Here is a 19487-nt window from a genome sequence, read left to right on the forward strand (position 1 = left end):
TTTTTTTTTTTTTTTTTATCGATGTGCCGTTATGGCTTACTATTGGGCCACTTGTCGGTTCTGCTAATTTTCTATACTATCATTTTTGAATTATTTGTTGATTGGAAAATAATTTGATACTGAACACTCTGCGGGTTCTGTGAAAATGATCATATATGTATGTAAAAGCGCAAACTTGCGTCAATTTTGACGAGACTCGGGCAGAGTTTAGTCAAAGAGAGAACTAAGCTATTTGAAAGAGTCTGGTATTGATATCTCACACCCAAATACTGTAAGCCCTGACACTTCTCAGCGATCTGACAAAGAACATCTTCGACAGGAGTAGGAAAACACTCTTGATAATCAAAAAACGTCAAATTCCTGCAATGCGTGGCCACCTGGTTCAATATGGCGGCGGTCATTCGGCCCTTTCGAACCAAACCAATTTCCAGTCCCTCTAGGTCAGGCATCTTGGTCAAGAATTGTTCCATTCCAGCGTTACTGATTCGCTTGGTGTTCCGCAAATTGACGTGTTTTAACGTGGCGCATGAATTTGCCAGGGCAATTAAGCCCGCGTCAGTGACTTTTTTGCAGCCCTCGATGCTCAGGTATTCTAAAGAACTGCATTGCTCTCCGATTTCTGAAAGAACGGCGTCTGTAACCCATAGGCATCCACTTATGTCGAGCTCTCGTAACAGCTTTGAGCGTCGCAACACGGACCCGAGTCCTCGGTTGAGTATCAGAGGACATTTCGACATTCCGAGGACTTCCATATAAGGGCAACATCGGGCGATCATCTCCATCCCCGTGCTCGTGATCCGGTTACGATTGCAGATGTAAAGTTTCCGAAGTTTGTGGCATTGACGAGCTATGTGAAATAAGCTAACGTTCGTAACACGAGAACAGCCAGGACCCGACAAGTCTATGTGCGTGATTGCAGATGAAGTAACACGTGAAACTAAGCAGATAATGTTACTGTCTCGCAAGCGCGTGTACAGACAGGAAGATAAATCAATGCTCAGCCACAAAGTAGGATCCAGGCTCACTCTACGCCATTGCTGACAAACTCTAGACACGCGTAATAAGTCGTCAATGGCAAAGTGCGAGAAAATCTTCAACAAAAGAGCATCTGGTAAGTGGCAATATCTTTCGTTGTATTTCTCCGTTTCCGCATGACTGAAGGTCAAAATCTCCTGCCAGCTGGAAAAATAAAAGTTGTACGTGTCGTTAAAGCCATACAACATCCAACAAGAACATGTTTACCGGGAAATACGTGTTTATATTTTGAGCCAAGCCGATATCGTAGTAGTGCACTCAACGAACGGATCTGAGATATAGATCACATCAAAATAATACGACAAATGATTACTTATCTCCAAGCAATTTATGACTATTTGTAGAAATTTCCATTTGATAGACGTAAACTCACTGTCCTTAATTTGTAACTCAACTTCAAAGTTAAGAACTACAGTCCGAGCCAAAGTCGCGAACATTTGTCATATAAAGACCCTTATATAAGCTTCCGAACTTGCGCAGTACGTACAATTTGATTATTTGTAATCAACACGTTATCGGCTAGCTGGATACTTTTCAACAAAATTCCCAAAACGGCGCGGTAAATGACAGTAAAATTTTCCCAAAACTATCAATCGTCAACCTGGGTTCTGTTTTGTACCGCAACTCTTCCACTGGAAACATGGCAACGGGAAATCGCCAATCTGCCGCTGCGTTACGCTAAGAACGTGAGGCAACACGGAGAATTTTTCACGTTTCTGTTTATAATTAAATGTTATATTTACACATTCAGCTGGTGACAGTCTGATACCGGCAAAACAAACTGAATAGCTCTGGAAAATTGTGAGAATTATAGGAAAACATTTAAAACAACAACAACAACAACATTGTCCTGGGCGTCGACGTTGTAGTTGCTCAAAATTGGAGTTTTTTATTGAAACGATTCGTTCTATTTTGATGGTCGATACTTTTTGTGTAATCGCGGAGTTTCGGGTAGGAGTTAGTAATAATGTAAATGTATACACCCACTTATTCTCAACTGCTAAGCGACATCCAGGTGCGCTGTTATTAGTCTTGTTGTTGTCCCATCGTCAATAACCAAACACTTTCAAAATTGAGGCGCGAATCGGTGGACATTTTCTTTTCTTTTCGTCTCGACGGACGTTTGCAAAATGTCAACGAAGAAGAAAATAAGACTATTCATCGAAACAAAGAAATAACAATTAAACCGAATATTTCATTGTGATCTCTCATTTGTGAGTCAGTCTGAAAAATCGCGACGGTATCAACAACAGGTTGTTTTAATCATTTGGATTATCCATGCTGTGTTTATGTCAAAATATTCTTAATTTTCGTTTGGAAATTAAAGTCATGTTCTAATAGCTAACTGACACCTGTTATTTCTGAGAAGAAATTTAATTTTTTTGGTGCCAAGATAGCGTCAAAATTTGAAGAAGGAAAAAGCACGTGTCACTTCCGATGTTACTTGTGCGATAATTTTCCCCCTCCGCCATTTTGTAATGTTACGAATTCGTGAATTGCTACCTGTTAAAAATATCTTATTTAGTCTTCGTTAAGTTTTAGAACTAGCCAAAGTATTAACAAACTGTATTAAAATATTTTTTGCTGTTTTTGTTGTTCAGGTTTAATTTACACATACCCTCATCGTTTAAGTGTCCTTTTGACTCCTTCCTAGTCAAAAATTCTACAGGGAAAAAATTCACAGCCGCTTCTTCCAAACGCTCTGTACTTGCTACATAATAACCCTGGATAGTTTTTACTATTTCCCTGTTGCTACAATTAATTTTCGGTTTGGCTTACCTCCTTTGCTCTCGCGAGACTTTGTTTTGAAAGATCGTGAACGTTGATGGGACATTTCGTGAGCGGCTGTGTTGTGACAGTGCTGAGCCCATCACTCGCAGAGTTTTCTTTGCCTTTCTACCTCCAAACGGATGTTCGCTTCCAAATCTCCAGACACTGGAACACGAGCGGCCGCAACTGGTCTTTTCCCACCCTTCCGCCGTCAACACTGAACAACAGTTCGCTATTGGCTGTTTACGAAGTTGTTTTGCTAAATAGAGCGTGCAAAATAAGTATGCAGTTTTAGAAAGCCACGTGATTTTAGTTTCCCGGGCAACAAGGTGCGTGCAAGCGCACTGCTTGCGAATGGAAATTAAGGGACTAAATGAAATTTTTATGTTGAAAGCGTCGACAAATTTCGACCAATTTATTTAAGCGTCGCTTTCGTTTATTGCGATTTTATTGCAGTGACACGTGCGTCTAATAACACAAAAAGTTAAATTGGCCTCTTTCCTCAACGAGATGTTGGTTGGTGAAAGGAACATAGAGTAATTGAAGTTTTGGGGAGGCGCAGCGAATTATAAAACAAACCTTTTCGACCGCGTAGAGATAAGGCAAAATTTCCAGCTCTTTGTCGGTCGCGGGACGATTAAATAAACCGCAAACAACCTGTAGCGGCAACGCGGAGGAAGGACACCTGTCCAAGTTTATTACCATTTTCATAAGTAAATGACCCCCTCGAGGCAAAATGTTTATTCATTAAGTTGAGTGGCTGCCTGTACAGCTTATGGTCCGTGTAGCTTCCTTTGTCCAGGCGGCAGAGCGCACGTTTTGAAATTCAGGGCGCCGGCAAGTCACTTTCAAGCGGGGAAACCTTATGCAGGCGCAGCGTTGGAGACGTAATGGGCGGCTGGCTTTCCGTTCGGCATAAAAACCAACTGGATCTGTCGAAGATTGAACCGTTAACGTCCGGGTATGTGCCTTGTTTTAAATGTCTTATGTACCCTCAAACCTAAGTGTCACCCGCTAGATAGCATTTTTGTGAGTGCGGTGTTATGGCGTGATTTCGATTGTCACCTTTTTGCGTCTTGGTTTCGTCTGTTGTTGACTTCGTAATTTTTAATTCGAACGAGCCTTGTTTAAAATTACCTCGCACTTCATCGTTATTTTACAGGCAAAGGGCTTTGTTTATATTACGGTGACAGTTGAAGCTCTGTGCCTGAGCAATTTATTACCGCCTCCAGAAATAAAGAGCCGTTGGGCAATTCTTGCTAAGACAAAGCATAAAATAACCTTAGATTTTCTGTGATACGAAATAAAATTCCCGATATTAAAATTCACAACTTAGTACGTTTACATTGTGCCGTAATAAGGCCGGCGAGACAATAGATTCTCAACATCCGAACTCAAATGGACCTGTGTCAATTTGCCTAAAAACGTACTGTTCACAAACAATGAGCTAATTTTCTCCACAGATCTTATTGTCTTAGAATTTTTAACCGAAAAATTCAAAAAAGGAAAGCCTCCTTTTTATTTTCTACTGCATGTCTTTTTAAAGACATGCGGTAAAACGTGGAAATATTCTATGTTGTTTGGGAATTATGGTTGACTTTAGCTAAATAAAGGTAATAAACAGCAACAGTGCCTAAATATTTCCTATCAGGAAAAAAGACTGTACTTTGGTACATGTTTTGCCCTACAGGTGAAGAGTAACTAATTTATTTGCATGTGAACGTGACAGAACGCATACAATTAACATTTTCATTTATTTTTGGATCCTGTCGGTAATTCGAATAGAGCACAAGTTTCTCAGTTTTTTTAATTCTTCTGTATTTTTCATATTAAATTCTCGGTTTTGCCGAATATCGCAAAGCACACAGTCATGTTTAATTTCCCTGCTTACTTTTCCCACAAAACCAGTGCCTTAAGTTGCATTGCATCACGTGCTTTTAGTCTTAGGTTTGTTTGTGTTTTCTGTTATTATTTGGTTTACCAGCACTAAATTCCCGATTTTTTTTCCTCCGGGATACAGAACTCCTGCACCGTTTCCACAAATTTCGTCACCGGTTCCTTCGTTTACACCAATAAATTTATAATAGCGCTAATGACTGAAAAGAAAACCTTTTTCAAATATGATAATTTTATTCACTGTTACTTTATTTGGCTTCTCAAAGAGAGCAGAATGTTGTCTTGACTCCAAAAGCTCAGGGCCGTCAACACTACGCGAGAGGAATTTGAATACTCATCTTTATTTCTGTGGTTAGGCCTACCGTCCACACTAATCCGTCACCAAAACGGTCACGACGGAGCTTTTAGAAAACGCTTTTTAAAACGGGGGAAATAAAAAACCGCCGGCTTTACTTTTTAGACCCCGTCCACACCATGTCGGAGGAATTTGAAAACGCAGCTTTAATGCAACTTTTAGGCCTACCGTCCACACTAAATCCGTCACGAAAACGGAGCTTTTAGAAAACGCTCTTCAAACCGGAGGAATTTGAAAACGTTTGCTTTACGTTTTAGAGTGGACGGAAAACATTTTGAAAACGGATCTTTTCGAAAACGATGACGTCACGATAATCATGTGATTTCCCTGACCGAGTTTTCCTCAATCACAAATCCAAAACGACCGGTGATTATTGCGTTTTCAAATTTCTCCGGCGTATTGTGGACGGGGTTTCAATGTTTTCGTTAAACTTGATACCGCTTTCATGAATATGCGCAAAGTCGCAAATAAAGTCGCAAATATAACGAAGAGAAGTTTGTTAGAATCCTTCTCTTTTCTAATTTTTTGGAAAGCATGCGGTCCTACGGGCAAACTCAAAAACGCGAAGTTGCGTAGTTCAGTTCTTGGTAACGTCTTCCCATAAACATTTTTTTTTCTTTTTTTTTTTCCTTGATGTTGCGCCTTTTTCTTATCGCTGGGGAAAAATGGAAACTCTTGATTTGTTGTGATTTTTCTTTGAGGCAGAGTGTCCAAGGCGTTTATGCGGAATAATAATGCAATAACTTTCAATTGAAGGCAGATTTCGCGCTCTATGTGTTCGTCAGATCCACCAATCAGAGCGCTCATCCTTGTTCCTTTCTCTGATTGCCTCTCTTTGGAGTAAAGAGATACTAGCGCGCTCACTTCCCTAACTCTTTTAAAACTAAGAGAAAATAGCGAGGGGATTGTAGGCAAACCACGTTACAGTATTTCCGCATCAACGGGTGCGAACAGCTATGTTAAATATTTGCCCATATTTCCCTTGTTTCAACATGATCGGCGCCGCGATGCATGGATTTTTATCTAAAACAGGTGAGCAAACGAGTGGTTGCTCTTAGACGGGAAATAATTTTTGAATGCTGACTAGTGGTGAAGTAAGAGAACAAGATCGTACTTCGCGAAATCTAAATCTTGTCGATGGTATGAACAGACGGATATCTTGCTATACCAGATTATAATTGGACCGATGCTCAGCCACACGTGTACCTTGTTTTCAGTAAAATGTCAATTCTTGAGTACGTGATCGCTTTTAATCACTGGATGCGTAAAGGCACATTGTTTTTAAGAATGATCTAGTAAAATTAGCATCAAACATTTGTTGCACGATTTTTTTAGTTTTGCATTTGCCATTTTCCCCTTCAATAGACAATTATTCGATCTTCAAATTCGAGTTTAAAATATTGCCATTTTACGGAGCATTTGAAAGGTTGGAGGCATACATGTGAGACATCTGAAAATGTGTGTTCTTAATGAAAGGGCCGCATCAACATAGATTTCTAAAAGTCACGAATGGTAACATAGGCACTGGACGTGTTGACAGTAAATTAATCACTTCTGTAGATAGTTCTGATAACTTAGAGTCAAGGTGTCAACATTAAATTTACTGCGATGATCATTCTTCACTTTCATTAAGTTCTTTGAAAACCTTATGCCGAAAAACGGGCAGATCTGCTAAAGAACTCCTACAAGACTGCCAGTGATATCAGTCCTAGATACGTTAGTTAATTAGAAATTGTTACCGAAAAGCGTTCGCTTTCTAATCAGTTTATAACCTTTACCTGAGGGGTGCAAGTAACGGATTCAGCGCGCAAGAAAATTTCATCTGGAGGGCAAAAAAAATTGCTTATGTAGAATGACGTTAAAGCTTTGGCCTCATTTAGTGGGACGTGAATTAAACTTCGGACAGCTTGGGCAGCGCGGAACTTTCTAGTTGATGTTCCCATCATCTTAGGGTTAGGTTGAATGATCTTGAATGTTTCAATCACCTGTACACCATACTAAAGAATTTAAATTTCTTTTTTCAATTTGTGCGAGATCGATTGCTTTTAAATCGTTGTATAGGTTGGGGCACATCTTGATCGAGAATGAGCCAGATGACCGACAATACAAACACTGATTTGATGCACGATTTCAGTTCTTGGTATTCTTACAATCACTTGCTTCGAAGTCAAATTTTGTAATATCAGGAAATTACACTAGACTGATCTTTAAAGTCTATAATGAACTTTTAAACACTGTAACACTGTTTTTGTTTTTTTTTTTTTTTGAAAAAAAAAAACTGGTAAATGCTCCTGTGGACCAAACATGTAAAAATGCTTGTTACTATTAAAGAAACGTCTTTCTCTGCAGGGATCTCTGAAAATCAGGTAATAGAGAATTGCTGTTGAAATTGGTGACAGCCAAATCTATAGATCGTTCCGATCTCTGAACTTAATTCAGTTGTGATATTGCCAACCCGTTTTCAAGAATCTCATGAAAAGGAATGTAGGCCTTTTTTAAACGGACTCAATTGGAATGCTCTTAATCTACAAGAATTCCGGAGGCAGCGTGGCCGAGTGGTTTAGGACGCTGGTGTTTTAATCCGGAGGTCCCGGGTTCAAGGCCTCCACCCGGCCACCAGCGGAATTTGTTTCTCGGTAGTCCCGAGTTCAAATCCTCGGTCACGCTTTGTAAATAGCCATCTGGCCTGCCTTCTGCCAGTTGGGATTTTTAACCATGATTGGTTTATTTGAAACATTTTTTTCCTTTGTTTCAGTAACATGCCTGTAAACTAGTTAAGCTTAGTGCTTGTATAGCTAAGTGCATGACCACTTTAAACATGATTTACATTTTTCCATATGTTCAGCAAATAAAAAAGAAGAATTCCAAGAATATCCAACGGGTCAAAGAAAGCTCACTTACCAAGAAGAGCTTTTTTTGTTTTTTATAGTGTGTTATGGTTCAGGCCGAAACTCGAATTTTCTTTTTTCTGTGTAAAGGGAACTGAAAAAAAACAACAACGAAAATTTTTAACCTCTGTGTTGCTAGATAGACCAGTTATGCGACATATACAACAGCTTGAACTGTTTTAAGTTTGTAAAAGCTGTTGTTGTTTTTTTCTTTTGCTATTGCTATTGTTGTTGTTCTTGTTGTTGTTGTTGTTGTTGTTGTTGTTGCCGCTGCTGCTGCTGCTGCTGCTGTTATTGTTGTTTAAGTTAGTCCAAAACGTGTGCAGCGGAAAAGGAGCTTTTTTTTTTTTTTTTTTTTTTTTTTCCAGTCCAGTCAGTATGATTGTGCTGAATGTTTTATTAACCAGTGAAAATCAACAAAAAAAAACCACCCAACTTCAAACACGCAAACAAAGAACACTACATTTCGTGTCAATAGAGACACGAGGATCCCTCTCTGATTTTAGAACTGATTTTCCTTTGCAATGGATAGCATACACTGTGTAGTAAGAGATAAACATGGTGGTTATGATATATCTGGAGTAATGCAGTACCCCCAAAATGAACGCACAGAACACCATTAAGAGCAGATCATTACAAAATCACCTCCAAAGAGGTCAATAGTCGCCCCATTTCAAAACAGTCATATCATATAATTGTTTTAGAAGATGATCGACACTTTGAGCACTCTCGCACGTCAAACAAAGGCACAACTGTAAGGAAAGAACGTACGTTGATAAGAAATCACAATCTCAGGATTACAACTAAAATAGAAGAGATGCATTCAACACTGCCCCAAAAAACTGAATTGATGTATAAAATATTACTCCCACCTGTGTAACATGTTTTTGGTTTTCAAATTCTTTTCCAATTTGTACGTGATTGCTTTTAGACCGCCGTATATGTAAGAATGAACCACCAGATTTGCTGCATGAATTCTGGTTTTGCGTTTTTTACCTTTCCAGTACCTGAAAGTCATGTCTGGTGATCTCAGTGAAACTCGGTAGTTCTTTGAATTCCAAATTAAAGTTAATTAAAGATACTGTTATTTTCAACTGATGTGAGCTTGGACGAAAAAATGTTAAAATGTGTTGCTAATTAAAAAGGGTTATCTACAGAGATCTCTACAAATCACACCATCCGGGTATTGAAAGTGGCGAAAACAAAATAATCAACTCTATGGATCCTTTTGATGGTTTGTAAGAGTGAAAACTGCAGCTGTTTTTTCTCTGGACACTTGTACTGAATTAAGCAATGTTATGAAAACGCCATATGGCTGCTTTTCAAAATGAGCAAATCTGAACGTTATTACAACAAGGTTCCGAAACGATTGTATCATTAATTAATCAGTAAATCTGACATTAGTTTGTCTTCAGTCTATTAAAGCCAGTTGTAAATTCTTGAATGGTCATGGAATTTTTGCTAAAACAACGACAAATAATTGAAACTCTATTTTATACTAATGAATTTCAAAATTAGCAAGAATGACTTTGGTACTTACTTCTAAATCAATTCACGGTTATGCGTGCTGCAACAAAACCCAAGGCGGCAAAAGGATTGCCTTGGGACTGATTCCAGCCCTTATCGACCTCGTATATGCCCGAGTAAATAGTTATCCAAATCAAGTGAGGCAACCTGACAGGTTTCTAAAATAAGGTATATATCGCTCTTAATGACATATTCCTTATGCCATCGGGAAATATATTTTCTGCTCAGACTGTGGTATTAAAATAATTCTATCTAAGTTAGGGTGGAAATGTTGAGGAAACTTAAAGGAAGTTCAACGGCACACCGAAAACAAAACGGTTAATGAGAACTACATGTTGTGACAAGGTTCCCATTATTTCCTGTTGTTTGCAGTGAAATAAAATTAGATCCAGGACGTTGAACATTTTTATGAAATAAAACGGCGTCTTAAACTGAAGGAATTCCCTTAATGTTTCGATGTGAACAAGTATGCTTACACAGACGTCCGTAAATGAAAAGCCTACAAACCCAAGCACCGGTCAATACGTCTATAAAAATGTATTCAATTTGAGCTTTGAAAGCTTCAATCAAGTTACATAGACTATCCTTGTTTGGGAGATTTACTTACAAAAAGGTCAAGAGTAAACAAAGACGCCATAAATATCTTTGGGCATCTAAAATAGCAAGCAATTTAAGGAGTATTTCAATAAACACGACTTCTGAACGAAAGGTATGCAAAGGTGAAAATTTGGCAATTGTCTTGGCATATAATTTGTGCCAACTGTCATCGGTCGTCCAATTCAGCTCATGAAATGAAACGATTTACACGGTCGACTCAAGGGATAACTGAGAAAAAAGATGTCAGTATTCAGTAAGTTCCTGAATTACCCAAAGTTATGAAACTTATCGAATAACAATAGTGAGAGGCTGAAAAAAGAAATCTAATATCAGCAGATAGAACACATTGAAACATACATCAGTGTAGAATTTGCAAGGCAGATCCACTTCAGTGCTCAGAGGTCGCCAAAGAAGTTAGTGCTATTATCGTTTGCCTGGGGTATGGCTTCGCTTTTTGCCTGCGTTGGAATTCAAAAGTAGGTGTATATTGTAAAACTTTTTATCACTGCTTCTTTGTATTTACTTGCTTATCTGAGAGGACTTGTTTTACGAGACACACTTACGAAACGTTTGCGAAACGTTGCAATTCCTATACAGATTTCGCCGACGTACGAAAGGAAACCCGGTTGAAGGGGAAATGTCGTCCATGAGGCAAACCTTTTTCGATCGCTGAGGAAGGATTACAACTTTCTCCAGTTCTCTTTAAACACCTGATCAAGCGGCTTGATCACTCAGTCAGTGTTAATTTGCCAAACTGTTCGATTAGTTCTGATCAAAAACCTGGTTATCTCATATCAAGGCTGCAATATATACTTGTGCAAACCGATTCCGCATTGAGGGTCATTGTCATCATATAAAGTGACCCTACAAACAACTCAAGTGAGTTATGAAAACACAAAGCCCAGGGCAGTTCTCAGTTAGAGGTTTCACTGAAGAGTCTATTAAAGACTTGTTAGTTGGCCAGTTCGTCATTATGATATCAATCTCTTTCCTCGATCAATTTCTTAACAAAGAAAAGCACTTTGTGATATTTAACAGATCGATGGTGTCTTACAAACAATTTTCTAGACAACTTGATTATGCCTGCAATGTATCTCCATATAAAATCAATTTCTTGCAGGTATTTAGTAAGTTCCAAGTAAGGCAGATGTTTTTTAATCTGCTCAGTCTTACTGCAAACCCATCTTTTGACTTTTTTTCGGATGATATTGGCTGGCTTTTAAAGTTTTTCCACCTGTTACGATAATAATATTATTATAATTACAACTTTATCAATGTGTTAAGGCCTCTAGCATGCCGAAACAAGGCTTTAACCTATCGGGGGACATGAAAATGAAGACGTGTGTTTCTGATGTCTTCAAAGCGTCAATATAGTCGCTTTGAAGACTGAAGGTCATCGAAGTACAACCACGATTTATTGTACGCTAATACCATGACGGGCTTAAGGAGAATTAGAGTATTGGGTTTAACTCAACGACTCGTTCTAAGTACTCAGTGAAGTACTGAATGATTCAGGATTTAAAAAGTGCTTAATAGATATGATTTAATACATAAGACTGAGACAAAACGGCAGCAAACTGTGAAAATGTTGACATAAACACGATCACATTGTGGTTAACTTAAAAACGAATTTTTAAAATTTGACGTGGCCGTATTCGGGAGGCATTTTATCACTTTTTACTGTGTTGAAAGATAATTAGAAGGCGCTGATTGCCGAAGCACGCCACCGCGGTCATGATTTGATATCAATGGCAGAGAATGCCAGAAAACAGCAGTGAACTTGCTAAAATGCTAGCATCTGAAATCTAGTGCCCTCTAATTTATAGCTGTGGGTCAAATGTTTTGAATATACCTGCTTTTATTCCCAGCACTTTCGCGCTATTAACGTTAGGCCTGATGTTCTAAAGGTTTACGGGCTATTGATATTCTGACCTCCTGTCTTTGCCGAGCTTCAGGTGACGTCATCACATCGTCACATGACACAAGACCTTTGAACGCGGTGGCTTTGGTTGTTTACCATTTACGTAAAAATATCGGAAATTTCGTCAGAATGTCGATGGTAAGACAATTTTGGCTCGCCGGACCAGAAAACCTTCGAAGTAAATGGAGCGTCTTAGACTGCGAGTAGTCTCTGGTTCGGGTTCTCGAAAAACTTTCACCTTCACCTGTCCCCTGGCGCCAAGTTGGCGCACAGGGCCTCCTCGAAAAACTTTAGCAGAATGTTTTTTATTTGTAATTTACTTCTCAGTGAAGGATTTTACAAGGGAAAGTTACATTTATTTATTGCATTTTCAAGATAATCTACAAGACGATAATGGCCAAGACCGGTAGCTAAGTGATTGACAAACACTCAGATTAAAGTTTGCAAAATATTGAAAACTAACAAACAGCAACACTTGAAAGTAATGTGTAATAAATAGCTTTCCTTTTCACACACTAAGGTTTGATCCACAATCAGAATTAATATTTGCAAGCAACTTATACAGCATAAAAAAAGTTGAAAGTACTGTTTCTAAGCGTTCATCTGAAGTGCATCAGCTGACTTGAAGGTGCGTTTACTTGGCCTACACGAACACAGTGTTAACAACCTGAGCTACGCCTGTTTTGCGTAAATACTTCGTATCATCAGCCTTATCGTTCTTTCCATTATCCTTGCCACTGTTTTGATGGTGTTGTTTTAGATTAAAACAGAATATACCCTAATTGGATGGCTGTTTAAAGGAGCTACCTCAAGGCTTCGCACCTTGAAAAGTTTAGCCTAAATTTTTCAGGTTGGTTGTTGGTTTTCAAGTCTTTGTTAATCTTTTCCATCCTTAATCACCATTGCTCCTTTTTGGTTTATTATTATCTCTTTGGCGTTTTTTTTTTTATCTTAGTAAACTACTATTTTCAGCTTTCCTTCAGTTTAAGGGTAATTTTCTACATGGCCAAATTAACTAAATGTCGAACATACAAAACTATCGCATTACAATTAACGGAAACATGTCTCGATTCTCCAAAATAACAGCGTTCCCGTGTCCAAAAACTTCGGATGGCGGTCCTCACTAAAAAAAAATGGATTCGAAGAACCACACTAACGTTATAGATGTATACAAATGAGAAAATTGTTAACTTGTGTCAACTGCGTTAGGGTTATCTCATGTCTTCAGACGTGAGCGACTGACAGACTGAGAGCCTGTCAGTACGTTAACTAACATCTTAATCTTTGGAGGTGGATGATTCGTGTTGAAACATGTGTTACACGTCATCACTGAGATCTAGAGTGAAACTAAATACCGACATTTTACCTGTACCGTGCAAGCGTAGATGTCTTGTACACACCTTTACATATAAATTAACGTACAGAGTTCTAAGCAGTTCATTCTCCTTCCGTTCTTCACGGGCTGCACAGAAAAGCCCTAAGCGAATCAAGCCGAGAACGTTCCACAAGGTGATGGCAGCATTTTTTGCATGTGCCAGAATTCGAAAGTAAGTTTGGGTTATTTATTGCCAATTTTGCTGAACTTGACAACATTTTTGTTCTTGTAGAAAGGGTTTGTTCCTTATACTGAATTCCTGTCAAATCACTAGGTTGTTTGTATAATGAGAGTTTTATGTAAGTCTGATTAACCCGGCCCGGCCAAACTGTCACTCATTGTTTCTTTTCTTTCCACTCTACTTGTTCCACTCTGATAAAAAAAGAAAACCCAGGATAAACAACTAAAGGAAATTAAATGCTCCTTTGTAATAGGTTTCTACTTGAGGCTATTTTAGTCTTATACTAAGATGTTCGATTTGGGCTCTGCCTGTCTGTAATGGATGGCATTTTGAAAAACTTGAAATTGATGGCAAATAGAGGTACACTCGTATAACATGATGCTCTTTCATATTAATTTCTCTGCAAACATAATTTGTATTATTTGTCTTTTTATATATGGCTTACATGTATAAATTGCTGTTCAGTGACAGAGAAACACATACACTTTGTCCTTGTTGCTTTTAATTGCAAGCAAATCAATTACTAAGCTAGGTTTAAGCAACAGAGCACTTTTTCCGTGTTTACATAACCTCATCTAAACACAATGGGGTTTGGAGAATTCGAGACAGTTATGCAAACCCGTGACGCGTCCCTCAATCCGCCCCCAAGTGTTCAGATGATGCTTTGTAAACACGGAAAAAGTGCTATATTGTTTTCATAAAATACTCCTCAAGAATACGCACCAATCTAAAACAAATGAGTTTATTTTAAATCACAAGAAATATCTTTCATTCTAAGTACGTAAATTTTCTTAAATTAAAGAGCTATGTGCGCATTTGTCTTTTTCATATCGATGAATTTCTGTGTTAAACTCTCCAAGAGCTGGATTTTTTCCAAATGTATCTACGAACAGCATACTAGCGCCCCGATGTCGAATTATCAGTTTATTCTTTTAGTTAGTTAACGATGGTTTATACGCCGTGCACTCCTGATCCAAAAGGCAATGAGACGAGTTAAGCAAAAACGGATCGAGTCATGGTTTAAAACGTGCAGACGAGTTTACTTGAACCTAAATACATTTTGGCAATATCCTTTACTTTTTCTAGTTCACTTTTTCCTTTCTGCTCTGTTCACATATATGCTTATACACGATTTAAGTCTCTGGCCTCCTTCCAGCAGCTACGGCATTCGCATTCATCGCCAATTTTCACCCATGACCCACCAGCGAAGCGAGCATTGAGTGATAAGCATCATGAACTCACATTATAATTCAATTGAAATTTTTAAAAATCGTTAATACACAGTGAGAAAATCGGTGAAGATATGTTTGCATGCTGTATAGCGATCTGAGAGTTTAAGTCCAAAAAAGCTCGTTCAAGTTTAATAGACTGGCGGCGGGAAGACGGCAGGATTAGTCGTATTTGTCACAGTGAGCGGGATCACCTTTATAACGTTAAACTAACTTTAAGAATCGCCCGTCATAAAAACCGTTATTTTCAGCAAAAAAACAAACAAACAAACAAACAGATAGACAGAACCACGAGTAAGAGAAGTTATATTGCTCTTCGCCTGTGAAAACTGACCTCAAGCCTCCCGCTCGCCTATTTTGTACGACACTTTTTCCGGTAACTGGGGGGTTAACTATTTTTCAGATAATATGACAGGATTATCTATTAGTTTCAGCACACTATATAACACCGCCCATTTCGGCATGATTTCACTTCAACCTCGTGCGATACGGTATTTTGTTTTCTTGCATCGTGAAATAAGAGATCGTTTCTTGACTCGCTAAGTAATCCGATTTTATTTGTTAACTCCTGCAGTAGTTCTCAGTACGAGCCGTTTTATGGAAATTGGTACCGTACAATGGTTGGCATCCAAGCATGATCCGGACAAAGGTCTTTCACAACGTGCAGGAAAAGGCTTTGGGCAAGCCAAGGTCTGCTGTTGGCTTTCGACATTTCTGGCATGATCTAAGCATTCCTGTCTTTTGTACCTATAAAAACAACACAGCCTCTACTCTAAAATTGATAGCATCGTTCTATCATATACATTACCGAAAGATATAATGGAAAGCTTGAATATTCGACTGGGCTTTATCAAGGTAATGTTTTCTTGAAAAATATTTTGATTCAACGCTCCAAAGTGATATTTCAGTAGCCTGTCATGGATTCGATTAACATACAGATAATACTTAAAAGTCTTTACGGCTTGTTATCTCCGACCTCTGGGGAGATAACTAATTTGTAGGCGTGCACGTACTGAGTTTTAATAAGGAGCACATCTATTAAGAATTAGTAGTTATTCATTCTTCACATTTGTAAATTGCTTCATGTTTTTTAAAATCAATTCAGTGTGGTCTGGAACAAAGATGTAGGAATCAACCTAACTATTTTCAAAGGTGACCGATGTTGTGGAACTATTCGCGTTGCGGTTTTTCTCCAGAGAAGCGCAATTTTCTCACACTAGGATATCTGTAAGTCAGTGCATATCAGTCGGGGATATCAGTATAAAACCCAATCTACTCCCAAGGTAAAAATTGACCCGCTAAGTTGAAAACTTATTTCCGTAAATGCTGATGAATTAAGAATATGTTGCATTCATGTGTTTTGTGTTTTTTTTTTTTTGTTGTTGTTTTTTTTTTAGTAAACGTGTAGCTTTGTCAATGTGAGGAGTTGCGAAAGCATTTTAGCCAATTAGAACTCGCGCTTCTTTTGTAAACAGGTTATCCCTGTTTTGTCATCATCGATAATTTTGATATTTCCACGCCGAATCTGTATCTTCGCAAATAAGCGGTGATAGTCTTATTTACGGTGATGAAATGAAACACTCGCTTCGCGTCCCATCAAAGTAAGTCAATTTACTACTTTCCTAAGCTTTTGACCAAATGTCCTTGGCTGGAGGTGGAAAAATTGCCGATAGCGTTTGTATTACAGATGTAGATTCGCACATTATTTTCATCCCGCATTTGATGCTTGATCTGAAGTTGTTTTGAGTTTTCATTACACTTTTTAGCATTTATCTTCAAATCAAAGCTTGAGGACACTTCGTGCAATTTAACATCGAGACCCAGTTGATTACCCTCGTATCTTTCACCAGCGTTGTGTTCTCCCGTGCCAAATGCAAACTCTCAAGACTGATTTCAAAATTGACAAAATAAGGAAAAACGGGCGAAACAGAACCATCTTCAACTACTTGTCTTTGGTAAACAGCTATTTAGTTTTTTAACTCGACGAAAAATCGTGGTGTTGTGATTGATATCATTACGTGTTCCCTTCATCCTTGGATAACTGAGAGAGCTTTTCTCCAGTCATTGGTACAGCAACCCACTGTTCTGCTTTCAATTACCAATCTTAAAACCGCCGGCAAGTGAAACATCTTGAATCCACATCACATACCATTTGAAATTTAATTCAAACAGACGGGGGGAGATTGCAGGACAAGTTTACATGCTGTGGTGATTTAAATATAAATGGAGAAAACCTGTTAAAACAATCTGCAAAAGGTCACCGACAACAAAATAACAATGACCCTCAGGGCTTGAGCAGGCTGAAGCCGCTTTAAAGATTCAGGACGGCTGCAAATGTCGAAAAATGATATTTCTGAGCGAAAACGTAAGCATACGTTTGAGACGTTATTGTTTTTGTTCCTGAAAGCTAGCCATTTCGCTCTCTCACATGGCTAGAGCAATTACGGAGCGAAAGAGCACGACGAGGTTTAAATATTAATTATACTCAGTTGGGTGGCATCGTGTATTTTTGGTAACATTGCCTTTTACCGAGAGAAATTTTCTCTTGCTTATACTCATTCCTTTCAACAACATTTTTTTTTTCTCCCTTGCATTCGAACGAACGCCGTCTAACAGTGAAACGCCCAAAACTGACCAACTTCTTATTTCCCAATACGAGCAGACAAATGACGAGATTAAATAAATCTATAAATAGGCGATAAACTTTGATATCCCATCAAAAAATGTATGATTGTATGATAATTAATTCAATACGAATCCTAACTTGGAAGAAAAAGGATTCATCTCTTTCGAAGTTTTTGCATAAACTAACACTGGGATCTGTTAGTGATTAAAACATGCATATGTGCTGACGTTGATTTGTTTATTGTAAGCGGCGAATTAAAATAACTTTGGGCTAGAAGCGAAAACTGATGATAGACGTTCCTGTTACTTCGAGCCATCGAGCATTGTGCCTGTAATTTTGTTTGCGGTGTAATCAAGCCGATACGTGGTAACATAAAATCTGTAAGAAGTGTTCAAATCATACAAGCAACTTTTGAATAACTTTAATTCTTTTTTAGGCTAAAACCACAAGAGACAGTGTTTTTATGTCGCTGTGCTAGAGCACTGTCCGATCTGGACCTTTACAAAGTTCCCTCAGAAGCGCAATGGCTTCTTCCTGACAACATCTGGCTTCGCATATTTTCCTTTCTGTCGCTGCAAGAAAGAATTCAAGTCTCTTACGTTTGTCAGCGATGGAACAATCTTTGCAAAGATTCTTTATTTTGGCGCGAAATCGACTTCTCGTTTTGTAGCGCTTCACAGCAACTGACGGACGAGACCGTAAGAGCTGTGACGTCATACTCAATGGGAATCCAAAGCATTGATCTGTCAGGTGACCACTGTGAGCCAATCACTGACGAGGCTCTTGGTCACGTGGCACGCTCATGCCAGCGCTTACAAAGACTGAACGTCGCTGGACGAGGTAAAGTATCAGACCGCGGGCTCAGTCTAATCGCCAGAAATTGTGCTCTCCTGAAAGAACTGAACGTGGATAAATGTGATGGCATAAGTGACAAAGGCATCAAATACATCGCGAGACGTTGCTGCGAACTGACAGTTCTCTCCGTTGCGCGTTGCCAGAAAGTCAGTGACAAAGGAATGCAGTTCGTTGCACAGAAATGCACGAGTCTGCAAAGTCTGAACATCGCTGGTTGCGGTAGAGTTTCGGATAAAAGTTTGGCGAGTCTTGGGCACTACTGTCACGCCTTACGAGCCATCAACCTCAAGGACGTCTCGGGTATTACCTTTTATGGCATCGAAAGCATGGTCAGCGGTACCCCTGAGTTGACGCATGTGCACTTAGGGATCATCCAGGACGCGCGGAACACAATGGTGGCGCTGCAGATTATTGTGAAACATTGCGAGAAGCTACAGTTTCTCAGTTTCCAGCATTTTAAGAGGACGGGTGATGTAGCGGGAGGAGTGCGAAAAGTGAACAAGAAAAAACTTGGCGCGTTCATCAACAGTCTGAACGCGTGTGTAGTTTCAAACAATAATCAATGATTTACCAGGGTAGGCAAAAATCTTTAAAATTTCGCTTTTTTATGAAGCTCCGCCGTTTACAATGGTCATGACTGAGGCGATGACTAAAGTATTTGCAAACAACAGCTAGAGTCGAAAGCCGTACTCTTTTTGTAGCAGTTGTAGCGTAATTAGTCTACCAACTATGGTGGTAGGCAGTTGAGAAAACTAGAATGTTTGAATGGTGCAGTGGTCAACTATGAAGCATTTTTAAAGGCGCTCTGTACCATCATGAACATAACTTCCTACACGTTTGCAGGTTTTAGGATTAAGTCGTTTCCAGGACATTCTGGAAGCCGCGGAGTGACAAACGATTTGAAAAGTTGCCTCTGTTTGGGACCTCGCAGAGTGGCATTCTTTTTATATGTTTTAATTTCTCTTGATTTCAAGCGAGAGGTTTGATCAATGTGTTTTTGTAATTGCAGAACAACAACGTTTTCAAGTGGCAAATTACTTGCCAGTCTGAATTATTTTGCTGTATTCGACAATCACCTGATTGTAAAGGAATGGCCTCATGATGGGCTAAGAAAAATAAATGTTTTTTTTTTTTACTTTAAATAAATTTTGTGAAAACATTACGGAGTAGTGAATACGTTACAAAGAGTAAGTGATAACTGAACGCTCTGAGCTTCAAAGGTATTTCACGCT

The 19487-nt window shown here is 38.8% G+C and overlaps 2 protein-coding genes across 2 annotated transcripts; one reads left to right on the plus strand and one right to left on the minus strand.

The window, feature by feature from the left end:
* On the minus strand, positions 1 to 3159 carry LOC145487348 (uncharacterized). The gene is made up of 2 exons (XM_081466110.1): positions 2815 to 3159; positions 1 to 1179 (listed from the first exon to the last, which is right to left on the minus strand). The coding sequence occupies exons 1-2, from the start codon at positions 2904 to 2906 to the stop codon at positions 150 to 152; spliced, it is 1122 nt and encodes a 373-aa protein (XP_081322236.1). The 5' UTR covers positions 2907 to 3159; the 3' UTR covers positions 1 to 149.
* Positions 3160 to 3162: 3 nt separating this feature from the next.
* On the plus strand, positions 3163 to 19180 carry LOC145487346 (uncharacterized). Its single transcript, XM_081466108.1, has 2 exons — positions 3163 to 3766; positions 17837 to 19180. The coding sequence occupies exons 1-2, from the start codon at positions 3696 to 3698 to the stop codon at positions 18819 to 18821; spliced, it is 1056 nt and encodes a 351-aa protein (XP_081322234.1). The 5' UTR covers positions 3163 to 3695; the 3' UTR covers positions 18822 to 19180.
* Positions 19181 to 19487: the final 307 nt, after the last annotated feature.

This window comes from Orbicella franksi, chromosome 5 (assembly GCF_964199315.1).
Source record: "Orbicella franksi chromosome 5, jaOrbFran1.1, whole genome shotgun sequence".
In the NCBI taxonomy this organism is placed as follows: Eukaryota; Metazoa; Cnidaria; class Anthozoa; order Scleractinia; family Merulinidae; genus Orbicella; species Orbicella franksi.